The following is a 26,474-nucleotide window of genomic DNA, read 5'->3' on the forward strand; positions in this document are numbered from 1 at the left end:
GCATGAGTCAGGGCTGCCCTTCACCAGAGACAAGCGGCCAGCATGCACCAAATGCAGTTGAACCAAGAGGCAGCAGCCCACCACCATGCAATCCTGCTGAGGCAGTGACCAGTGAGACAGCAGCTGCAGCTAGCAGTGGCACCAGAGCCAGATTCATGAGCTTCATGACTACACCAGGATTCAGACCACCTAGGCCAGCCCTACATAATTGATTTGGAATTGTAATGACTGACATTAGGCCAGTTTGAATGTGACAGTTGGCATTTTTTTGTACTTATTAGGCCAGTAGCTTGGAATTGTAATTAGGCCAGTTTTTTTGTATTAGTTTGGTATTGGCCCTGTTTAAATTATTCAACAATGACTTTTTTTTATATGCCTCTGGTTATGGCCATATTAAGTATGAACACTTTGTTTTTTGGGAAGACAAAGTGTTCCTACTTAATGGTTTATTATGTCAGTTGGAATTGTAAGTACAAAGTGATGATATCAATGGAATATGTTTTTTGGATTACTAAATCTCTTATGTCATTATTATTTTTCATTGTTGTCATTGATGTGAAATGAATGGAAGATTATGTCAGTTTGGTTACTATTTGTATTCAATGTCATGACTGTATTCAATACTGTCAAACAATACTATTTTTTGTTTATGTCATTACCATCTCTTTGGCAGACTGCTTGTCCTGCTTATATTTTGTATGCTGTGTCATTTTGGGGTCATGTGTAAACATACCTGAACTTAGCACATTGGTCCCTGTTATATACCTTATAAGTCCTCCACAAATTTTATCGAGGACCATTTTAGTCCCTGTTATTTTCCACACTTGGAAAAATTGGTCCCTAACAAATTCATCGGGGCCCAAATTAGTCCCTGCTAAACATGACAGTTAGACCAATGCCACATAAAGTTGTTACCACAGAAAGCTCATTCCCCCCTTCTGTATAATTCCCTTCATCCTTGTTGTTAGTGTTCATACAGTCTTTTTACTTTTTAATTGACATTTCCAGATAACTTAATACTTAGCAGATTTTGCTTTAAGAACAATCAAGTTCAAGGACATTAACCAAATTATATACATTGCATGAACAACATCTCATTACATCCCAACACTGGTCTTTCCATTACAGAGAAGCATACATATTACAGATTAAAAATGAACATTTCACTCCAGACTACTAAAAAGATAAATACATACTACAAACACAATGATAATGGATCCAGCAAACACCCTAGCACACCTACACACATGCATCATTTCCTTCTCAACCATTTCAAAGTGTGCCTGCATCTTCATTGATATGTCTTCAATCTTTATACAGTGCTCATTAATCTTTTTTTTGTGGTCATTCACCTCCAGCTGCAGTTCATCATTGAGCTTGATTTCCAAAAAGTTCAACTTGAACTCCATTTCAGCTACATTCAACTCTAGCTTGTCAATTGTCCAATCTTCCAGCTCCATGGTATCAGATGTAGCATCACCCACCCATGTAAAAAAGTTACAGTGTGGCTTCTTTTCCTGGACCAAATTCAACTATACAGTTAATAAGATTGACATACCAAAAATAACGCATGAAAAAATCAACCTCACCTTGAAGTTGGGGCACCCAAAAAATGATCTATTAGGGTTTCTAGGTGTCTTAGAGGTGTAAACAACATTGTGCCTCCCACATTTACACAATGGAGCAGCTCTCCTTCTTCCACTTCTGGACCCAAATGAACTAGATGAGCTCTCCCTTCCAGAAGACATAATCATGGCATAAAAACAAAGAACAACCCTAAATCGAACAGTATAAACCCACCTTCCCTAAACCGTCAATCAATTTTCCCCAAATCCATGCGTTCAACCTTCGATTCGATGCCATGCTTTCTAGTTTAAGTTGAACCCTAACAAACACACGACGACATTTCTTGGATGAAAGAGAACTGTGTCTCCAACGTGGATGGGTTTCAACAAACGACGTCGTTCTTCATATCCATGTGGGCTTCAGCATGTCACTTAACGTGACACATCAGCACCGTCATTCACACTGTCACTTTTGAATTGACAGAAGGACTAATGTGGGTCCTGTTTCACATTGTTGGGGACTATTCAACGAGTTTATTTTTCTTAGGGACTAATTTGGCCACCGCTTTTTTTGTCAGGGACCAATTTGGGTCTTTACTCTTTTCTTGATATTGGAAACATTATCTTTCAATTTAAAATTTAATAATTCATTAAATACACTAAAATTCATTCTTTTGAGATGAACGTATACTTTATATTATTTTATATTAAATAGTTTTCAAACAATATGATTAAATTTCTTTTACAAATTTAATTTTGTGCTAAAAGTTATTTAATAAGAAAGTAATAAAAAAAAATAAAGTGATTGCTATAGATTATGAGTATGAATATAATAAAATTTAAGTATCATCATAAATATAATTTCTTTTATTATTTATTTTTATAAGGATTTCGACGAAATTCCTTTTCTCTAGAAAAAAAATACAATTTCTTTTTTAATTTATTTTTTAAAGGGTTTTCGAAATAAAAAGAATACAATAGAAAAGTTCAAAAACATAATTTCTTTTTTAAAGGCTTTTCAACGGAATTCTTTTTCGTCAAAAATTTTCGACGGAAAAGGATTCCGTCGAAAAGTTCATAAATATAATTTCTTTTATGATTTATTCTTTTATGATTTATTTTTTAAGAGGTTTTCGACGGAATTCATTTTTCGCCCAAAAATTTACAAATATAATTTCTTTTTGATTTATTTTTTATAAGATTTTTGATGAAATTTATTTTTAGTCTAAAATTTTTTATGGAATTCATTTTCCCTACAAAAATTCACAAACATAATGTTTTTTTGATTTATTTTTTATAAGTATTTCAATGGAATTCATTTTCCGTCGAAAAATTTACAAATTATTTTTTTTATAAGATTTTCAACGAAATTCATTTTTCGCCGAAAAATTTACAAATATAATTTCTTTTTAATTTATTTTTTTATAAATTTTTCGACGAAATTCATTTTCCGTTCCGTCGAAAAATTTGCAAATATACTTAAATTTTTATTTTTATTTTTATAAGGTTTTCCACGGAATTCATTTTTCGTCAAAAAATTCACAAATAAAATTTCTTTTTATTTATTTTAATAAAATTTCTATGGAATATGTTTTTCGTCAAAAATTTTATCTTTAATTTTGACAGAAAAATTTTCATTGAAAATTGAAACTTTTTTAGTAGTGAAGTAGCTATGTTACTAATTTCGCTTTCTTTATGTTTCCAAACTCGAGTTGTTAAATAGTCAAAAGAAAGAGAGTACTACAACCAATAAATAAATAAACGAAAGAGGGTACAAAATAACAAAAGAAAATGGTAAACACATTTCCTTTTTTCTGTTTTATGAAAACGCATTTTTTTCTTTTTTTCTGTTTTTTTAGTATAACTATGGAGGTATCTCCATTCAACCTCCTCCGGTCAACTTGTCCTCGGGGTACGGCTCTGTAGGCTAGCCCCTCATTAGAATAGCGGGTGCATTGAGCTTCGCTACCGGAGAATAGATGATTAATGGAATCTATAACCAAAATGAAAAGTAAAAAAACTGGCATCTAAAATAAAAATGCATTTTCTTTTTATTTGCCCAAATGGATCGCATTGATTAGGGGTGCTAAACGAGTCAGGGGCCTTACAGGGGCTTTGGCTCGGCTCGTGAAGGCCTGAGCTTTTATGTCTAAAATTGATTGTTGGAACAAGGCTTGGACTTGTATAAAAGCTCGTTTAATAAAAAGGCCTCAGGCTCTAATTTAAAAGCTCGGCCTTAGAGCCTCTTAGGCTAGCCTAATATTTTTATTTTTATTTTTATTTTATATTTTTTATACTACTTGTGATAGCCCTCTCTCTCTCCTCAATCCAAAATGAATGGAATCTATAACCAAAATGAAAAGTAAAAAAACTGGCATCTAAGGTAAATTTTATTATATGTATATGCAAGAACAAATCAACTCTTACACAATAAATTACTATATAAAGGGTAAACTTGGCAGAATGGCTCATGCAGAAAGCGCAAAAAAAATTAGCTAAATAAAAAATAGATTTGACAAAAGAAAAATTCTCAATTCTCAAATATAATTATTAAATAACAAAATATTAAACTCCTAAAATAAGGTTAGTGACTATTAAACACCCTTTTATAGACTAATTATAAATTAATTCAGAATTTAAAATCTTAAAAATAAATAAATTTTCAAAAGATAAATATAATGAGAGATACCTCATAAAAATAAAGATAATTAAGTAAAATTAAATCATTTAGATGCATAAAAAATCACGACAATTTTGTTGCTTTCCTTTTTTCGCCGAACAATTATAATCAAGTATGCTACTTCATTTTGACTTTGATCTGATTGTAATATGATAGTTTTCGTATTATTGTTTCTTTGAACATATGAGTCATGCTTAATGAGCTATAATTATGTTTGACTCCAAACTTCTTGAATGAATCCATTAATTGGTTGGATCATACACAATAGCCCAAAATTCTCCCTTGCTAGGAGAAGATTTACCATCAAATTTGCTTAATCTTCAACGATATCAATATCTTTATATAGCAATTCAAACGACAATTAATCCTCTATTGGATCTGCATCATCTAATTCTATGTCGCATTTAACATAAGTTGAATGATCATCATAAGAGTAAATACCTTTTTTAGTCCCTGGCAATATCCACGTATTCCTTTTCAGTCCCTAGCAATAAAAAAGGAACAAATTGGTCCCTGAAATAACAGAAATAAGCCCCCAAGTTCTCCGGACGTTGATGACTGAAAATCGACGACAGTGATGTTTTCCAAATTAGAGTTTATGTGATCACAGATATATATAGATATAGTTCTTATTTATCTTTCCATCTTGATTTGTCTCAAGGTCATGGATGCACGTGGTGAGAAACCACTAGCTCTATTTCCTACTAAATTTCAGAAAAGCATGTGGATAAAACGAGGTTTGTCCTATTTAAGAAGCAATGCAGTACTTATTGTTTTAACTTGCTACTCAATATGTTATTTATTTTCTTTTGTTAATTGCTTTATTGACAGTGTTATGTCTTTCTCGTTGAACCAATGATTTTGTGTTATCACTAGGCTCCAGACATGATTGAAAGTATGATCAATCTCAATCATAGAATGGATAGGGGCTCTCTTGTCAACTGTAACTAACTAGATGTGTTTCATTATTCAAGAATTGGGAAAATTCTCTTATGCTAATAATGAGTTAGTCCATATCACTCCACTAACCCATTTTGTCAATCAATCTGTTTTATCAAACTTGAACATATTTATAGTCTGTAGACTCTATATTGCTTGAAACATTGATTGTGGGCTATTTACATTGTCTAGGGAATTGGCTAGAGAACCATCTATTCATCTACGTCCAAGCCATCAGCCAAAAAATTTGAGGTTGAAACATGATCTATAAATTGAAATGTCTATTGAGTTTTCAAAACTATTACTTTCTTGGTCTGGCTTCACATCGTTGATCAACCAACCTCATATGCTTGCTCAATGTGCAGGGAGCTTTGTTGTAGTTGATGAAAGTTGTAACATCCCGTTGTACACCGGTATTATAAACATTAATTATGATATTAAACACAATTACAATCACAGCAATTCATTTATAAAAATGCGAATAAACTTTTTCCGATTATTACGCGAGCATTTAAAATGATAAAAAGCGCAATAATTAAAAGCTGTGACCATAGCTGTAAACTCTTGCGGAATAATTATTAAACTATTTTTTACATCTTACTTTACTTATTATAAGTCACTAAGGGGTTCCCATAAACCCACTTAGCCAATTTGTCAATCTTACGTTTTTACCTATCCGAACATGGTTCACTAATTATTTTCCTGCGAACACACCTGACCAAATCAGACCTTTCTTTTTAGTTATCTTTTTTTCTTACTTAATTACCTTTCTAAGAAGCTATCACACACTCAATTACGAGCTCATTTGCTCCGGTTATCGTCGTTTGAAGTTGGACAAGCAAAACTGCCAACCAACCCCAAAACAGCTCAAAACCACTCACACTCCACGAATTACTACACAAAATCCACTCATCCAATTACTCTCAAATTTTTATACTACAAACTAGACACCTCAAACTTCAATTTGGTATATCATACACTTCATTTGACTGAGAAAAGAAGTGGGAATTATTTCCCAAAAACTGCGAGAAACAGCCCCTGCATAAGGAGGTTCTGGAAAGTCCGTGTTCTATAAATCCTACAGGGCTGCTTGCAACCCAGAATTTGCTTATATTTTAGCACCATGTAGGGAGCAGCTCAAGCTTTAAAATAGAGTATGGCTCGTCCCTATCGGACCTCTATGGAGGGGGATATGCTCTCCCGAAGTTCGTCTAAAATCTGCCAATTCTACAGAAAATTCGCCAGAGTTTCCTTTGTTTATCCTAAAATCCCCAAATTTGCATAAAATCACTAGTACCTCGAATGTTCCTAATAATCCAATGGGTGGCACACACAAGGACCAACAATTCCTAGGGGCACTTACAACCCAACTCAGTTTATATTTATTACACAATATAGCTCACTTTAAATCCTTAAACGGTTTCAATCAACAAGGTCCCTTCTCATGCATTTTTCCAACATACAAGTAATCATAAACCTACAATAGGCCTAAAGCCCTTCCATCATAGTATATCATGCATTTCTTGTACATTTACAACATTTAACTTACATATTACAACTTACAACTTCAACTTCAAATTACAACTTATAAATATTACAACTTTAATTACAAATCGAAACATAAGCTTAAATGACACACACTACTAGATTTAGGCAAAACGACATGAACAAATATGCTAATGAACTCATCCTACATACATATGAGATGTTCATTCCCTAAGTCTTTCCTAGGCCACATGGCCAACAAAATGCAAAATGGTAAAGGTGCTCCCACTAGTCATCCTACGGGCTTTTTGCATGTCGCTCCACTGCCACTGCTACCTCCTGAAATAGAGCCCTAAGACAGGGTGAGATATACGGATATATCTCAGTAACCCAGAGGTTCTGGAGAAAACTCCGCCCAATGGTTCACTTCGATGCATATAAGTAATATAAAACAACCACTTTCAAAACGGGATAAAGCAAGGGATTTAGAGAAACTGGGGAATATCGGGATATAAAATACGACGAAACTGGAATGGTAGCTACCAATACCACGCAACGTCCTCGGCATATAAGCCTACGGGTCTCATCCAAGGTGTGTTCCAAGAACCACAACCAAGGTACCTCTTCCATCCATATACACCCGAGACTTCCTAGTGTGCTCCTACCCGGATGACACACCACGACCCTAGGTCAACTGGAACTCCTTCTCGGAGACCTATCCAGTGGAAGTCCACACTGTTCGAAAGCTACACTGTCTACTGGCTAGAGACTCGGTACATAAGTACCCTCATAAATACTACATGCATGCTCATGCTGTTCTACACTACTCATATACATTTCCTACCACTACCATCAACTGACATGGTGGAACACACAAGGGAAATAAGCCCTAGTACCAAGAGGTTACCTTAATCTGTTCCTCCACTTAGCTCAACAGCCGTTTATTTCCCAAACTTGTTAGTCAACAGAATGCCTACCCAGAGGACATTTCCAATTACTCAAAATTCACACAACACATGCTAATTCATAATTATACATGCATTGATCCAATCACTTACCTCAATCCACTTGGCCAGGACCAAGGGCACTCCACCGATTCACGGTTCGGGATTCAAATCGACGTACGGCAACCTACATAACCATGTACAACCATCAGTATACGTCAATTCCATCAAAACACGAAAAACGTCAAAATCACCTCCCTCCCCATGGAAGGTTCGGCCAAACAAGGCAAATTTTCAAAAAAAAAATTCTAAATTTTCTTTCTCATTGTATTACACATCCTTAGGTTGCCAAGAGGCTAATTCAAGTGCCGTTTTTCCATTTTACGTTTTTAAAGCATCGTTTTGCTAAATACTTCACTTTAGGTTCCTTTGTGACCCTAGATACAATTTATTATTTTTCATTGATTCTACCACTTTCCAACCACCACACAACCCATTTTAATACCATTCCACACTTGATATATCATCCAATCAACACAAACAATCTCAACTCCCTAAAGCTCTCTATATGACCGAATTGCACACTTGGAATTTCCAAGGAATTCCCACTTAATTTTAATCATTCCACACCTCATACAACACCATTATATCAACATATAATCATCCAACAACTCCCCAATAACATCTTAACACATTTTCCAAAATCCAAGTCATGACACCTCAAAATATTCTATGTTAAAAATCCATTAATTTTAATCATTCCACACCTCATACAACACCATTATATCAACATATAATCATCCAACAACTCCCCAATAACATCTTAACACATTTTCCAAAATCCAAGTCATGACACCTCAAAATATTCTATGTTAAAAATCCATATTTTTCACCTAAAATTTTCGTGGCATTTATAGCTAATACACATTATTCTAAGACACTTTCATGTACAAACTTTCCCCAATTGAGCTCTCTAACATCACACATCAAAATTTCAAGGTTTAGGGTTCAAGAATTCATCATCACATTCCACCGTTTAAAATGCAAGAGAACTCACCCAAATGGAAGGTACAAGGCTCCTCCTAACTATACTCCACCATTGGAGCACCTAGAAGCTCCAAGTTCATGAATCTACACAAGCAATCCGCAGCCAAAAGGAGGGATTTTCGCAAGATTTAGCTAGATTCATGGCTTGCCACTAGTGCTAATGGGTTTAGAAGGCCATTTACAACAAATTTCAACACAAAATTTGTTGGATTTGATGAAGAAATGAGTGGTTTAAGGGAAAAGAAAAATCAAAGTGGAGATGGCAAGGGGGAGGGGGCTGTTGCGTGGCCAAGGAGAGAGAGAGAAGTGAATAGTGAGGAGATGATGTGGCTTAAGTAGGATTTAAGTGGGGTGGGTCCCACGCGTTTTAAAACACGTCTGAACTTTCACTAAACGTCCGTAAATTCACAACCTATTTAAAAACCCTAATTTTTAACATTAACTGTTCCCATTTAATTATACTTGATCAGATGAATCCGTAGTTTTCCGGTCGTTCGGAGAAAACACTGTTTTAAGCTGTTGCGCGCGCTGTTGGCACGCTTCCCCAAACTGACTTAATTCCATCAAATATTATCAAAAATCATATTTCCTAGTTCTATAGACTATTTATAACTCATATTTTAAACCTAGAACTCAAATCTCAACTGGAACGTTTTACGGTGCAATCGTACCACGGTATTTTGACCTCGTAAAAACACTATTCACTGATTTTTCTGAAACGTGTCTAACCACTCAATTTTTCGTTCTGAATCCATTTCCACGGTCATTTTTATCATCTGAGACCGTCTACTCAATTTTTATCTTCCTAGGGTTGCGTGTTGGCTAATTACTGAGACCATTAATTAATTATGCAAAAATAGGAAATGATTCCATAATTAACCCTAATAATTATTTATGAGGCTTAATAATCATAATAAGTGATTAAGAATGCTAAAAGTCACTTTTCGGAAGAAAAGTGCAGATACCGGTTCTGCTAGTCGGTATAAATGCGTGCCGAAAAAGTATCCCAGAATATTAAAGTAAGTGCATGATAATTACTAGAATATTATGTAGGACTTGTAAAACGAATTTCAAGTCCAAATAATGAGAACTGGTGCTAGAAACCGGTACTGGCTTTGAAAAGCGCGTACCGGAAAGGCGCTCAGAAAAATATAAAAAAATTATGATAAATCTTAGAAAATTATGTAGTTTCATAATCCAAAGTTTGGGATTAAAATGCTAAGCGTAGCAATTAAAGTTAATACTGTGTGTTTAAGTGTGTTTGGACTATAAATACTCCCATTATGGGCACAAAACCCTAGGATCAGAATTCTATACGTGACTTGGTGGCTGAGTGCTCCTTGGCACTGTTCCATTGCTGTGTTCTTCTTCCTTGAGAGTCTTGGAGCCATTTCTTCCTTGTTCTTTGTGGTTTCTTCTTCTTAAACACTTGTGTGAGGGAGAGTCACCTTTGGGAAGGGGTTTGTGGTGTTGTTTCTGAGTTGTGAAGTCTGTGTGAGGGAGGTTTGGTTGTTGACTTGTTGGTTTTGGGTTGGGAGAAGCTTGGTTTTGGTTTTTGGAGGTCCAAGTGGTGACCTTTGTGTTAAATAACCAACCTTTGTGAAGCCATTTTCGTGCATCTTCCTTGAGTCAGACTTGAGGGGCTGTGTTGAGCTCCAAGAGCATCTCCATTCTGAGTTTTGAGCCTTGGTTTGTTGTACCAACCTTTAACTTGAGTTTTAAGGCTTAAAAATGGTACCTTGATGCATCTAATGACTAAAAGATGATAACTTGTTGTTGGGAAATGTTGAACACGCCTAGAAATGCATGATTAGGTGTTTAAAATCGGTAAAAAGGGAACCTTTAAGGGATATCTTCACGAAAATGCAGAAACTGCATTCTGTCGTGAAATATCCAGATATTTGTCGAACAGATATTCAGATATTGGATATCCGGATATGTGGTTTTGGGATATCCGGATATTGGATATCCGGATATATGAATCTGTATGGATAGTGAGATATCCGGATATTGCATATCCGGATATGGTCCCGAGGAATATCCGGATATTCTGGGATTTCGCAGAATAGTAGCTGTGCTGTGTGTGCAGTAGGCTATTGGGAGTTTATGGACCCTAGTTTGATGAAGTTGAACTTCTGTATGTATTGGTCTAAGCCAGAATCATGGGATTAAGGGCTTGTGGCTTTGTTAGAAGCTTTAAGACTTGAAAACATAATGAAAAGGCATTGTCTTTAATTTGTATGCATGTGGTACATGTTATTGATTTATATTTGGTCCATATCAGATTGTGATCTGCTGTGATTGGACTTTGAGCTTGTGGCATTGGATAGCTAGCTTAGAGGTAAGCTTTCGTTTCCTCGGTTTAGCCATGTTGTGGTTCCACCATGTCCCATGGGGATATGGTATATGCATGTTGTGTTACATGCTTTTGATGTTTTGAAAATGCTGTTGAGCTATTATATGTTAGTGCCTTGTTGATATGCATGGAGGTGTTCCACCTATACGGTAAGCCTGAGTATGTAGAACATACAAGAGGGTGAGGCTGTGGGTGAGGTGCAAGCGGTGTTCCTTGTACTACATGTAGGGAATAGACGTATTCCTACATTTCTCTGGCCAGTAGATAGTGATTACACACATGCCATAGATATCTGTTGCACTACATAGTTTTGGAACTGGTAATGATATAAATGCTTTTTGAACTTACATTGCACATGTAAGTGAGCTTGGGGTGGAAGATCCTTGAGGACCCCTTGTCTTACTGAAATTTCTAGTTTAGAGATCTCACCCCACGTTTGGGGAATGCTTATTTCAGGGTCAGGTAATGTTGAGACCTCAGGCGGCAGGAGGCCGGAGCTGAGTTAGATTGCTGTTATATTATGCTGCCATGATTGGATGCTGGATTTGCATGCTGCTTTTATGCTTATAGCTTCAGTTTATGTTTTGGAGTATTATGTTGAGACTTGTTGTTTACTATGTTTATTTGGTGAGCATGGGGATTGTCCATGACACGTAGTATTGTTATGTCTTGTTTATGTCTTGAGTCTTTTGGAGTTGTAATAATGTATCAGGATATTGTCCGGATTACTTGATGTAATGCCTTGATTTAGATACACACTTTATCTATATATTGAGGTATTTCAATAGATGTCTTATTGCAATTTACATACAGGCGATATTTTATGAAATTGATTAAGTAATCAAGTTGGTAATTGATAATGACGTCATAATTGAAAAGAAAAAGAATATTCCGCATTTTTAATTAAGCACCGCTTTATACGATGTAATGTTAATATTCCGAGTATACACGGGGTGTTACAATTACCGTTTTGTCCTTTCTTTGTATTTTGGCCTAATCTTTAGGATTTTCACTAATCCTTCACTTAATTACTCATTTAATATTTTAAATACTTAATTTAAAATTGGGAGGTGTTATAATCACCCCACCTTTTAGAATTTTGTCCGCAAAATTAATTCATACATTTCTGCTAACTCAGGATATAGCCGGAGAATCTCGTCATCCCGCTCTCAAGTAGCCTCCTCAGGCATACGTCCTTCCCACTGAACCTTTAGCATTGGAATCACTTTGCTTTTAAGCTTCTATTCACTGCGGTCAAGGACCTCAATAGTGAAAGTTCGAAATGGCCTTGAAGGCCGATGCATGCAAGAGGGAAAAACAAAATTTTTCTTTGCGGAATATACATGCACATCAAGATCATGCTTTAGGAAAGCATGATGTTACCTTGTTCGTGAAATCACCAGATGATCAAGGCCGGTCTGAAGGGTTTAGACCCTCTAACGTTGATCCACACCACCCACTCGTCTAGGTGCAAGAACTCCTTCTTGTGAAGCCACCGGATGATCACCACAAAGAGGCTTGCTAGGCGCTCTATGTGTGAAGATGGAGGTTAGGTGAAAGTGTTTGAAAAAGTGAAGCTCTCAATGTGAAAGCTTCACAAGTGGCGCAGGAGAGAGGAGAGAATAGGCTAGGTTTTCAGAAAAACCCATGGAGGAACAACTGATCACATAGGTGCATAAGAGGAGAGTATTTAAAATAATATACCAATCAGATTTTTCTCCTAAAAATCTGATCATTAGGCGCCAGATTGGAGAGAGAGAAGTGGAGCTGTTTTATTTCAAAAATTGCTAACAGTCTCCTAGAATATTCTCTTGAGAATTGGTTCAAAAACCTATTCAAAATTCTGATCAGAAATCTTCATAAGATCAGCTATATGGTGCGCCCCATATAGCCCAAAAAGGTGACCAGATACATCTGAGTAGTTGCATTCAAATTTGAATCAACTCGCTCAGATTTTTCCTAACTGACTGAATCTTCTGGAGCTGATTTTGATGAGCAAATCTTGCTCACCAACAACCCAAATCAGCGCCATATATGGCCTTGGATCTTGTCCAAAAGATTCTCTCATGATACTAGTGATTTGTTCCAACAAGATCTCATCTTATCCTTTTGTTATGAAACAACCTTTCATAGGCAATTCAAATTCAAATTCAAATTCAAATATTTGAATTCAAACATTCAAATTCAAATGTTCAAACATTCAAATTTTCAAATTTCAAAATTCAAATTTCAAAATTCGAATCAAAATCCAAATTTCAAATTTCAAATTTCAAATTTCAAATTTCAAATTTCAAATTCAAAATTCGAATTTCGAAATTCAAATTCAAAATTCAAAATTTCAAAATTCAAATTTCGAATTCCAAAATTCAAAATCTAAATGTTTGATAATTAATTTAACTAATTAAATTAATTAGTAATGTCTTGGACTATCCAAGCCCATTACAATGAACCATGCGCCCTCCACCCCTTTAGGTGGAGTTCCAAACAACTTCTTGGGCTAATAACTATTATTAGGCCCAATACCTTTAATGCTAGAGCATCTAGACAATTAGGTGTTTGTGTGTGACCCATTAGGTCCAACTTAGCCACTGACATAAATGGGCTCGGGCCCAATAAGCCCACAACCCATCTAATGACAACACAGAGCACTAGCAATGCTTTGTTGCCCCAGAACTAGTTAGATTAATGATTTGATCATCCTATTAAACATATTTGGTTGCCGTATATATTTCCTTTCGTCTCGGTTACCTTCCCATAAAACCTAGGGTAAGGAAGCATATCAACCCCTGCGGTTTAGGGTAAGCTTTATTCGAAATAGGGAATCTTCAATTTACAGACTCTAAAGGCAGATCATCTCATGATCTCTTTTACTATGCATAGATTCCCGAGTCCCTGTAAATGTCATCCCGATTTCTCCGGTTTACAGATAACCTAATCTCTCACAGAGATTTGACGAATTCCTTCAGCTTATCACCCTAGCCCTGTGTTCTTTCTGGACAAGCCCAACAGTATACCTATGAGTCTCCATGTTTCAGGCAGACGAGGTGCACAATCAAAGCATGCCTTCTAGAACACAGTCTAGGTAATAACTTCTGGTCTTAGGAAAGACATGCCCAAATATAAAGAGACTACTCTAATGATACTCTCTGTGAGAGTTCCTCATAGAGTCTCTTTGTGGGTCCGTTCAGTGCGAGCTATACCCTTATAGGTCCACCCACGACTTTAGCTAAGACATCTCCATATCTGTAGCACATGAGGTCTATACCTTGTATCCATATACAAATAGATAAGTCGTGCTAGTCTTACCCGAGATTACTGACCCCATTCTCAGTATCTCTAGACTAGGAACATAAAATTAGGAATAAACATCTGGTATTCTTGAATCCTCATGATTGTGATCTCATCACAGATACTCAAGAGATACATATTTTATTCCACGGGGTTTATCAAGTTATTCATAATATATTAATATTAATATCGAGACATAATTATGAAACAAGATAAAGAGTGCTTTTATTTATTTGCGACAATATTAAAAAGGTCTACATCTCTGTCCTTATTTAATCATAAGATTGTCTCTAGGACACCCAAATACTAACAAATAGGACCTATAGGAGTCTTTAAATTCTCTCTAATTTCAATATCATCCGGTATCACCACATGTGATTCATCCGGAATATAACGCCGCAGCTGCGATACATGAAAAACATCGTGCAAATTTGACAACTGTGGGGGCAAGGCAAGCTGATAGGCCACGGGTCCTACTCTTTTCATTATCTGATACGACCCAATAAAACGAGGACTCAGCTTCCTCACGCCCAATGCACGTCCAACACCCGTAACTGGAGATAACCACACAAATACATGGTCACCTTCTTCAAATTCCAGCGGTCTGTGTCTATTATCATAGTAACTTTTCTGCTGATTCTGTGCCTGTTTAAGTTTTTCTCTGATCATTTCAATTTGCGTTGTAGTTTCTTGCGCAAAATCCGGCCCAAATCTCTCTTTATCACCTACCTCAGTCCAACAAGTAGGAGTACGACATCTCTGCCCATACAATGCCTCATACGGTGCCATGCCCAAACTGGAGTGAAAATTGTTATTATAAGAAAATTCCACCAGTGGTAAATACCTGTCCCAAGCAGTACCCTGCTCCAGTGTGCAAGCTCTCAACATATCCTCGAGTGTCTGTATGGTCCTCACAGTCTGACCATCAGTCTGCGGATTATACGCAATGCTCAACCTGAGCTGAGTGCCAAAAGTCCGCTGCAAGGCTCCCCAAAAACGGGAAGTGAATTTCGGGTCCCGATCACTAACAATGCTAACCGGTATTCCGTGGAGCCTTACAATCTCCTTCACATATAACTTTGCTAATTTCTCCGTAGAGAAGTCCACTCGTACTGGCAGAAAATGTGCAGACTTCGTAAGTCTGTCCACTATTACCCAAATTGAATCATGACCCGCCTGAGTCCGAGGCAAACCAACAACAAAATCCATAGAGATGCTCTCCCATTTCTACTCTGGTATATCCAACGGCTGAAGTAATCGTGCAGGTTTCTGATGCTCTATCTTAACTTTCTGACAAATTAAGCACCTCGACACATACTCAGCAACATCCTTCTTCATCCCAGGCCACCAGAACTTAGTTTTCAGATCTTGATACATTTTCGTGGCACCTGGGTGTACAGCATACTGACCCTTATGGGCCTCAAACATTACCTCCTCTGCTAACTCTTTGGGCACTACAATTCTGCCCTGATACATTAATAAGCCCTGTTCATTCACAGATATTCCACTCTGCCCTTTCAAATACTTGACACTGTCATTTTGTGCCTGTGTTTCTTTAATCTTCTCATACAATTTATTTTCCACCCTAAGCACTCAGATTCTTCCACACTACCAATAAAGACATCCATCAATTTCAAATCACAGAATTGTTCAATCACTTCGTTATCCCACAACATCAGCTGGGACACACTAACAGACTTCCTACTCAAGGCATCTGCCACCACATTAGCTTTACCCGGATGGTATTTCAGCTCAGAATCATAGCCTTTTAAAAATTCAACCCATCTCCGCTGTCTCATATTCAGCTCTTTCTGATCAAACAAATATTTCAAACTTTTGTGATCACTGAATACAACAAATTTCATCCCATACAAAAAATGCCTCTAGAATTTTAAGGCAAACACTATAGCAGCAAGTTCCAAATCGTGCGTAGGATAATTTTCCTCGTGAGGCTTCAACTGCCTCGAAGCATAAGCAACAACTCTCCTTTCTTGCATTAACACACACCCCAAACCTTTCTTGGAAGCATCACAATATAATTCAAACTCACCTTCCGGATCGGGGAGGTTCAACACAGTAGCAGTAGTCAACTTCTCTTTAAGGTCTAGAGAACACCTCTCACATTCCTGGGTCCACACAAAAGGAGTATCATTTCGTGTCAATCGGGTCAATGGCAGTACCATTGTAGAAAACCCCTCAATAAACCTCTGATAATATCCAGCAAGACCCATAAAGCTCTAGATCTCAGTAACAGTTTTTGGTCGTTCCCAGTACATAACAGCATCAATCTTATTTGGATCCACCGCAACACCCCTCTCAGAAATAACATGACCCAGAAATTGTACCTCAGATAACCAGAATTCACACTTTGACGGCTTCGCATACAACTTTTTATCCTTTAATACCTGTAACACGGTCCTCAAATGCTCAGTATGCTCGTTCTTGTTCTTAAAATAAATCAAGATGTCGTCAATGAACACAATCACAAACTGATCCAAATACGGTTTGAAGATGTGATTCATATAATCCATGAACACCGCCGAGGCATTCGTAAGCCCAAAAGGAATCACCTGGTACTCGTAGTGTCCATATCTAGAACGAAACGTCGTTTTAGGCACATCCTCCGACTTAATCCGAATCTGATGGTATCCGGACCGGAGATCAATCTTAGAAAACACACAGGCATCCCTCAACTGATCCAACAAGTCATCAATACGCGGCAATGGGTACCTGTTCTTAACCGTAACTTTATTCAATTGCCGGTAGTCAGTACACAATCTCATGCTTCCATCCTTCTTTTTCACAAATATAACAGGTGCTCCCCACTGGGACACACTAAGTCTGATAAAATCCTTTGCAGACAGCTCCTCAATATGTTTCTTTAACACAGCCAACTCAAGTGGCGACACCTGGTATGGAGCCAATGAAATAGGCCCCACACCAGGCAACAATTCAATCGAGAATTCAATCTCTCTCTCAGGTGGGAATTCCAGTATCTCATCAGGGAATACATCCTCAAACTCATTAACCACAGGAATCATAGAAATTTCAATCTCCTTACCACCCACCAATCCACCCAAGAAAATATAACCCTGATCCCCAGCCTTCAAGGCTTTAACAGCTTGACACATAGACAAAAAGGGAGACGGAGTAACCGAGGGCTTCTCGTGAGATAATATCAACCTCTTGCCGCAGCAATCAATCATTGCGCATTTTTGAGACAACCAATCCATGCCCAATATCAAATTAACAGAGGCCAGGGGAAAAATAATTAAATCAATAGTGTAGCCCTGCCTTCGTAGACAAACCCGACCTCTTTGCAAATGAAGGAGGAATCACTAACCTCTCCTGTAGCCGTAGTAATACGCATAGGGGGAATCATCTGTGATACTTTTAATCCCAACCCCTTAGCAACATATTCTGTCACGAACGAGTGCATAGCTCCAGAATCAAATAAAACAGACAAATCAATATTAGAGATGAAAATTATACATTTTACCAAATTTGGTGCCTTTTCCGTCTGCTGCACATCAGTAGTATAAACACGCCCAACCGTAGGAGCAGATGGCAAGGCCTGCAGATTCGCAGCCTGCCCAGTATTGCTGTAACAATTGTTAGCATAATGCCCAACTTTACCACATTTAAAGCAAGCATTCGTAGCCGCAGTACAAGGCCCTTGATGAAATCTCTTACACCTATCACAACAGGGATTAGAATTTCTGTCATTGAACCCACTTCTCTGACAGCCACCTCTCTTGAACTGACCCGGAGGCTGCCTTACCTGCAAGCCCCTACCTCTATTGTTATTTTGATGGTAGCCACCTCTATTGTTATTACCTGGAGGACCAGATGTCCTCGAAGAACCAGATTTCGGATAACGATTATAAACACTTTCTACCTGTTTGCACTGAGTCACAAGATCTGCAAAATTCCTCACAGCAGTATTGGACATTCTTTTTGCAATTTTCTCATTAAAACCTCTCTGAAACTTGGCGGATAAAAACTCAGGAGTCGGCAGCACACCCCCATAATTAGCAAATTTCACTAGCTCATTAAACTTTGCCACATAGGCATCCATAGTCGTGGTACTCTGTACCAATTTCTCAAATTCCCCCTATTTAGCTTCTTGAACATCCTTGGGAAAGTACTCTTCATGGAATAATCTTTCAAATAAGGCCCAGGTGATTTCTTCCCCCTGAATAATGAAAGGCTGAGATGCAGTGTACCACCACTCGTGGGCATTTCCCTCGAGCATATAAGCAGAATACAATAACCTCTGGGGGTCCTGACACCCCATAACCTGAAATATCTTATCCATACCCCTCAACCAGGTAGTCACTACCTTCGGGTCCCTTGACCCCTAAAATGCTGGCGGCTTATGCTTTCTGAAAGAAATGAGTCTCTGCTCATCAGTACCAACAAAAACTTGCCCAACAACCCCAGATGACTGTGCAGCAAAAGAAGGATCTACAGAAGGCTCTGGGATATAAGTAGGATCAGTAGTGTGGTGACTAGCCTCACCATACTGACGGACTAGCACCACTCCCCTCCTGCTGAGGTGTAACAGATGGTGTACGGGTATGAGTCTCCGTAGACGTATGTGGAGGAGAATCATCCCTCCTGTTCCGATGTAACGCCCGACCGCTTCAAGAATCAATGACTATCCCAACATACTAACACGAGACTTTTCAGTGTGCTTTTTCCTTACTCGCACACTTCCCGGGAAAACTTCCCAAGAGGTCACCCATCCCAGAATTGCCTCAAGTCAAGCACGCTTAACTATGGAGTTCTTCCGTTCCAGGCTACCGAAAAGTAGATGCATCTTATTAGTATAGGTAGTACCAATTAATTCTTATAAGTCATTCCTAACTGTACCGTCCCATACCAGCACAGTCTTTGGAATCCCTCTCTTTCGGGTGTTGATTCGATTCATTCATGAACCCCCAAGCTGCAAGATTTGGCATGAGCCGCTCATTGTCCGTGCCTTTTCGCACCGGCGATCACTCCCTGCCTTTGCCAGCTCTTGGGATGTTACATGCCCACCAGCTTCCGCCTGGTTCGTCCTTGAACCACACCGTACTGGAAGAGAGGCCCTGCTCTGATACCACTTGTAACGCCTGACCGCTTCAAGAATCAATGACTTTCCCCACATACTAACACGAGACTTTTCAGTGTGCTTTTTCCTCACTTGCAGACTTCCCGGGAAAACTTCCCAGGAGGTCACCCATCCCAGAATTGCCCCAAGTCAAGCACGCTTAACTGTGGAGTTCTTCCGATCCGGGCTACCGAAAAGTAGATGCATCTTGTTAGTATAGGTAGTACCAATTAATTCTTATAAGTCATTCCTAACTGTACCATCCCATACCAGCACAGTATCTGGAATCCTCTCTTTCGGGTGTTGATTCGATTCATTCATGAACCCCCAAGCTGCAAGATTTGGCATGAACCGTTCATTGTCCGTGCCCTTTCGCACCGGCGATCACTCCCTGCCCTTGCCAGCTCTTGGGATGTTACATCCGAGCCCTGTCTGCCCTCTTCTCATTCATAAAGGCATGCATCATATCCTGATTATTTTTCATCAGGGTCTCAGTCATATTTCTATTTGTAGCAGTCTCTTCCTGCAGAGCATTCAGAACTGCAGTAATAGGATCTGGTGCTGCTAGACGCCCTGCACCTCGAGTTCCACGACGACCCCGTGCACTACTCATGATATCTGTACATGTAACACAAAGGAATGAGCTGATCAGACCCACATTGAGGAATCACATATAAATTAATCATAAATAGTTCACAGATAGCTATGCAACACAAAATACAGTTATGCATTATCAGAGTTCCCTAACAAAACTGCTCTGATACCATAAAAATGTAACAGCCTATTGTACACCGGTATTGTTAACATTAATTATGATATTAAGCGCAGTTACAATCAAAGCAATTCATTTATAAAAATGCGAATAAACTTTTTCCGATTATTACGCGAGCATTTAAAACAATAAAAAGCGTAATAATTAAAAGCTGTGACCATAACTGTAAACTCTTGCGGAATACTTATTAAACTATTTTTTACATCTTACTTTACTTATTATAAGTCACTAAGGGGTTCCTATAAACTCACTTAGCCAATTTGTCAATCTTACGTTTTTACCTATCCGAACATGGTTCACTAATTATTTTCCTGCGTACACAACTGACAAAATCGGACCTTCCTTTATATTTATATTTTTTTCTTACTTAATTATCTTTCTAAGAAGCTATCACACACTCAATTCCGAGCTCATTTGCTCTGGTTATCGCCGTTTGAAGTTGGAAAAGCAAAACTGCCAACCAACCCCAAAACAGCTCAAAACCACTCACACTCCACGAATTACTGCACAAAATCCACTAATCCAATTACTCTCAAATTTTTATAATACAAACTAGACACCGCAAACTTCAATTTGGAATATCATACACTTAATTTGACTAAGAAACGAAGCGGGAATTAATTTCCCAAAAACTACCAGAAACAGGCCCTGCATAAGGGGGTTCTGGACAGTCCGTGTTCTATACATCCTACAGGGCTACGTGCAACTCAGTATTTGCTCATATTTTAGCACCATGTAGGGGACATCTCAAGCTTTAAAATGGAGTATGGCATGTCCCTATCGGACCTTTTTGGAGGGGGATATGCTCTCCCGAAGTTCGTCTAAAATTCTCCAATTCTACAAAAAATTTGCCAGAGTTTCCTTTGTTTTTCCTAAAATCCCCAAATTTGCATAAGCTCACTAGTACCTCAAATGTACCTAATAATCCAATGGATGGCACACACAAGGACCAACAATGCCTTGGGGGCACTTACATCCCAACTCAGTTTATATTTATTATACAATATAGCTCACTTTAAATCCTTAAACAGTTTCAATCAACAAGGTCCCTTCTCATGCATATTTCCAACATACAAGTAATCATAAACCTACAATAGGCCTAAAGCCCTTCCATCATAGTATATCATGCATTTCTTGTACATTTACAACATTTAACTTACATATTACAACTTACAATTTCAACTTCAAATTACAACTTATAAATATTACAACTTTAATTACAAATCGAAACATAAGCTTAAATGACACACACTACTAGACTTAGGCAAAACGACATGAACAAATATGCTAATGAACTCATCCTACATACATATGAGATGTTCATGCCCTAAGTCTAGCCTAGGCCACATGGCCAACAAAATGCAAAATGGTAAAGGTGCTTCCACTAGTCATCCTACGGGCTTCTTGCACGCCGCTCCGCTGCCACTGCTACCTCCTGAAATAGTGCCCCAAGACGGGGTGAGATATACAGATATATCTCAGTAACCCAGAGGTTCTGGAGAAAACTCCGCCCAATGGTTCACTTCGATGCATATAAGCAATATAAAACAACCACTTTCAAAACGGGATAAAGCAAGGGATTTAGAGAAACTGAGGAATATCGGGATATAAAATACGACGAAGCTGGAATGATAGCTACCAATACCACGCAACGTCCTCGGCATATAAGCCTACGGGTCTCATCCAAGGTGTGTTCCAAGAACCACAACCAAGGTACCCCTTCCATCCATATACACCCGAGACTTCCTAGTGTGCTCCTTCCCGGATGACACACCACGACCCTAGGTCAACTGGAACTCCCTCTCAGAGACCTATCCAGTGGAAGTCCGCACTGCTCGAAGGCTACACTGTCTACTGGCCAGAGACTCGGTACATAAGTACCCTCATAAATACTACATGCATGCTCATGCTGTTCTACACTACTCATATACATTTCCTACCACTACCATCAACTGGCATGGTGGAACACACAACGGAAACAAGCCCCAGTACCAAGAGGTTACCTTAATTTGTTCCTCCACTTAGCTCCACAGCCGTTTATTTCCCAAACTTGTTATTCAACAGAATGCCTACACAGAGGACATTCTCAATTACTCAAAATTCACACAACACATGCTAATTCATAATTATTCATGCATTGATCCAATCACTTACCTCAATCCACTTGTCCAGGACGAAGGGCAATCCAACGATTCACGGTTCGGGATTCAAATCGACGTACGACAACCTACATAACCATGTACAGCCATCAGTATACGTCAATTCCATCAAAACGTGAAAAATGTCAAAATCACCTCCCTCCCCATGGAAGGTTCGGCCAAACAAGCCAAATTTTCAAATTTATTTTTCTAAATTTTTTTTCTCATTTTATTACACATCCTTAGGTTGCCAAGAGGCTAATTCAAGTGCCGTTTTTCCATTTTACGTCTTTTAAGCATCGTTTTGCTAAATACTTCACTTTAGGTTCCTTTGTGACCCTAGATACAATTTATTATTTTTCATTGATTCTACCACTTTCCAACCACCACACAACCCATTTTAATACCTTTCCACACTTGATATATCATCCAATCAACACAAACAATCTCAACTCCCTAAAGTTCTCTATATGACCGAATTGCACACTTGGAATTTCCAAAGAATTCCCACTCAATTTTAATCATTCCACACCTCATACAACACCATTATATCAACATATAATCATCCAACAACTCCCCAATAACATCTTAACACATTTTCCAAAATCCAAGTCATGACACCTCAAAATATTCTAAGTTAAAAATCCATATTTTTCACCTAAAATTTTCGTGGCATTTATAGCTAATACACATTATTCTAAGACACTTTCATGTACAAACTTTTCCCAATTGAGCTCTCTAACATCACACATCAAAATTTCAAGGTTTAGGGTTCAAGAATTCATCATCACATTCAACCGTTTAAAATGCAAGAGAACTCACCCAAATGGAAGGTACAAGGCTCCTCCTAACTATACTCCACCATTGGAGCACCTAGAAGCTCCAAGTTCATGAATCTACACAAGCAAGCCGCGACCAAAGAGAGGGATTTTCGCAAGATTTAGCTAGATTCAAGGCTTGCCACTAGTGCCAATGGGTTTAGAAGGCCATTTACAACAAATTTCAACACAAATTTTGTTGGATTTGATGAAGAAATGAGTGGTTTAAGGGAAAAGAAAAATCAAAGTGGAGATGGCAAGGGGAGGGGCCTGTTGCGCGGCCAAGGAGAGAGAGAGAAGTGAAAGTGATGAGTGAATAGTGAGGAGATGATGTGGCTTAAGTGGGATTTAAGTGGGGTGGGTCCCACGCCAAATCACGCGATTTAAAACACGTCTGAACTTTCACTAAACGTCCGTAAATTCACAACCTATTTAAAAATTCTAATTTTTAACATTAACAATTCTCCTTTAATTATACTTGATCAGATGAATCTGGAGTTTTCCGGTCGTTCGGAGAAAACACTGTTTTAAGCTGTTGCGCGCGCCGTTGGCACGCTTCCCCAAACTGACTTAATTCCATCAAATATTATCAGAAATCATATTTCCTAGTTCTATAGACTATTTATAACTCATATTTGAAACCTAGAGCTCAAAACTCAACTGGCATGTTTTACGGTGCAATCGTTCTGCGGTATTTTGACCCGATAAAAACAATATTCACTGATTTTTCTGAAACTTGCCTAACCACTCAATTTTTCGTTCGGAATCCATTTCCAGGGTCATTTTTATCATCTGAGACCGTCTTCTCAATTTTTATCTTCCTAGGGTTGCGTGTTGGCTAATTACCATTTTGCCATTTCTTTGTATTTTGGCCTAATCTTTAGGATTTTCATTAATCCTTCACTTAATTACTTATTTAATATTTTAAATACTTAATTTAAAATTGCGAGGTGTTATAAAAGTGGAAAGGAGAAGGCTCTTGAATCAGGTAGCAAGGTTGCATGTCTTGTTTCTCAAGTTCTTTTCTATGAACAAGTCCGAGCACTACAGAAATCTCCAGAATGGTGTGCACTTGTTTACAGCTCTGATTTACTTGCATTGTGCTCCCTTGTTGAATAATCATATAATTTTTTCTATATTGAACTTGGATTTTATATGCCTGCCATATAGGCCTGAAATTTTTAAATATGGGATGGTATATGATTCAAATGAAAGAACTACCTTCGAACAAAGGAATGAGACAGATGCCAGTGATGATGATGGACTACCTCCATTGGAAGCCAATACAAACAGGATGAGACCTATTGAGCTACAAGCTAAGGAAGATTCAGAATCCAGTTCGGATAAAGATGATTGTTTTATCTAGTCAGGCTCACACGCTTGTTTAATAAATACATTCAAGTTCTTTAGACAATGCATGTGAAAAGTTATTTCTTTCCTGTCTTTATGGGCTAATTGTTCTGAATATGTGATTGCATTGACTTGTGAAATTATAAAACATAATGGACAAATCATTTCCTTGATAATTTTACACCTCAGAACATGAATAATATATTACGAAGAGATAAATGAAAATGTGAAAGTAATTGTGAGCCGCTTCATAAACTCTAATTTGGGTGGATCAAGTGGGAGTACTTCAATAGGGGGAAGAACACTGACAAGGACCGCCGGTCGTAGGTGCAAATGTGGGAGACAAAGTATTGTCTATACCTTCAAAATCGAGAGAAACCCAAACAGGGCTTTTCTTGGGTGTCCTAATTTCAAGGTATACATGTGTAATCTGCACCTTTATTAAGTTGAAACACTTGCTAATCGTGGTTTGTTTTTTTGGCAGGAGAAGAAGCCGTTTTGTGATTTTTTTAGATGGGTAGATGATGTCTGTAATGAACGGATGGAGCTGGAAGATGCAAGAATTCACAATGTGGAGTTGGATGTTGCTGAAATTAATTTCAAGTTGAAGTCTATGGACATGATGATGAGAGAGCAAGATGTGAAGATTAGTGAACAAGAAATTAAGCTTCATGAGCAGGAAAGAAAGCTGAATGATCTATACCTGAAGATGGTGGAGGAGTTAGAAAGGATGGACAAACAAATAAGGAATGTTGGTAGGTCAGCTAGGGTCTTAGGTGCTGCTTGTGTAGGTGTTATCATCATGTGTATGTTTGTTGTTAGTGTTGTAACAGTCAAAACAAGTTACCCCAATGTATTTTTCCTTCAATAGTGTAATGAGTACTCAGTAATCTTGTTATCCAAATTAATGAAGAAGGATGTATTATATGGCCTATTCTGTGTTGGTTGGAATCTGTCTACATCATACATTTCTGGATTAATAATAAAGAAGCTTTCAATGTATTCCTTTATGTCTGATTGCATCATATATTTGTGTATTCAATGCCATCTCAATGCTATTTTTGTTGTAGTATGGTATATTGCATACTTAGGCATGGAATGAATATGTCAGTTTCCTGCATTGTATCACAAACCAGAATGTACAGATATATATGCCTAAATCAAGAAATTGTTGTTACACAAGTTCCATGTTGGATATTAGATTTAACAATCATGCCAAAACACGAGGGCTATTTTGGTCCCTGACAAATTGCACGAGGACCTTTTTGGTCCCTGGCAAAAAGCACGGGGCCCTTATTGGTCCTTAACTAGAGAAAAATAGGCACATGACTTCATTGATTTTCTATGCATTCCAAGTTTACAAAACAGATGTGCAGAATGTACAGATACAGGAGTGCTGTCCAATTTGTTAAAACAGAAGACATGGATGTCCAAGAACTACAATTACAGATCTAGTTTCTTTTGTTGAGCAGGAGCTATTTTACCCCTGATAGTTCCTAAAACCCTTTGATGTGCTTCCATCCTCCTCATAATGTAGCACCTCAATTCCTCTAAGAGACGACGTCGTCCGCTAATTTGGAAAGCTCTCAACAGGTCGTCGATTTTCGATCATCAATGTCCGGAGAATTTGGGGGCTTATTTCTGTTTAGGGTTCATTTCATCAATTTGGGGGATTTTGGTGTTTAGGGTTTGATTGAGCATTTTGGGCGATTTTCATCTTCAGGGTTCATTCTCAACGCAAGAAACGACGTCGTCCACTAATTTGGAAAGCTCTTAACCCATTTGCAACAAAACATCGTCGTCTCTTCTTCCACGCTTTCAAACGTCCAAGCCACGTTAGCACACTAAAGTGCCACATGGGCACCGTCAATTTGGCCGTTACGAGGGAGTTAACAGAAGGATCAACGTGGCCCCTTTTTTGTTATTTCAGAGACCAATTTGTCCTTTTTTTATTGCTAGGGACTGAAAAGGACTTCGTGGATATTGCCAGGGACTAA

The 26,474-nt window shown here is 38.0% G+C and overlaps 1 protein-coding gene across 1 annotated transcript; it reads left to right on the forward strand.

The window, feature by feature from the left end:
- The first annotated feature begins 4,909 nt into the window (after window positions 1-4,909).
- LOC133299157 (uncharacterized) lies at window positions 4,910-24,493 on the forward strand. Its single transcript, XM_061498598.1, has 4 exons — window positions 4,910-4,982; window positions 5,550-5,586; window positions 24,090-24,191; window positions 24,298-24,493. The coding sequence occupies exons 1-4, from the start codon at window positions 4,910-4,912 to the stop codon at window positions 24,491-24,493; spliced, it is 408 nt and encodes a 135-aa protein (XP_061354582.1).
- Window positions 24,494-26,474: the final 1,981 nt, after the last annotated feature.

Source organism: Gastrolobium bilobum, unplaced genomic scaffold (assembly GCF_033153095.1).
Source record: "Gastrolobium bilobum isolate Gb01-03AN ecotype WA unplaced genomic scaffold, APGP_CSIRO_Gbil_v1 utg18003, whole genome shotgun sequence".
Lineage (NCBI taxonomy): Eukaryota > Viridiplantae > Streptophyta > Magnoliopsida > Fabales > Fabaceae > Gastrolobium > Gastrolobium bilobum.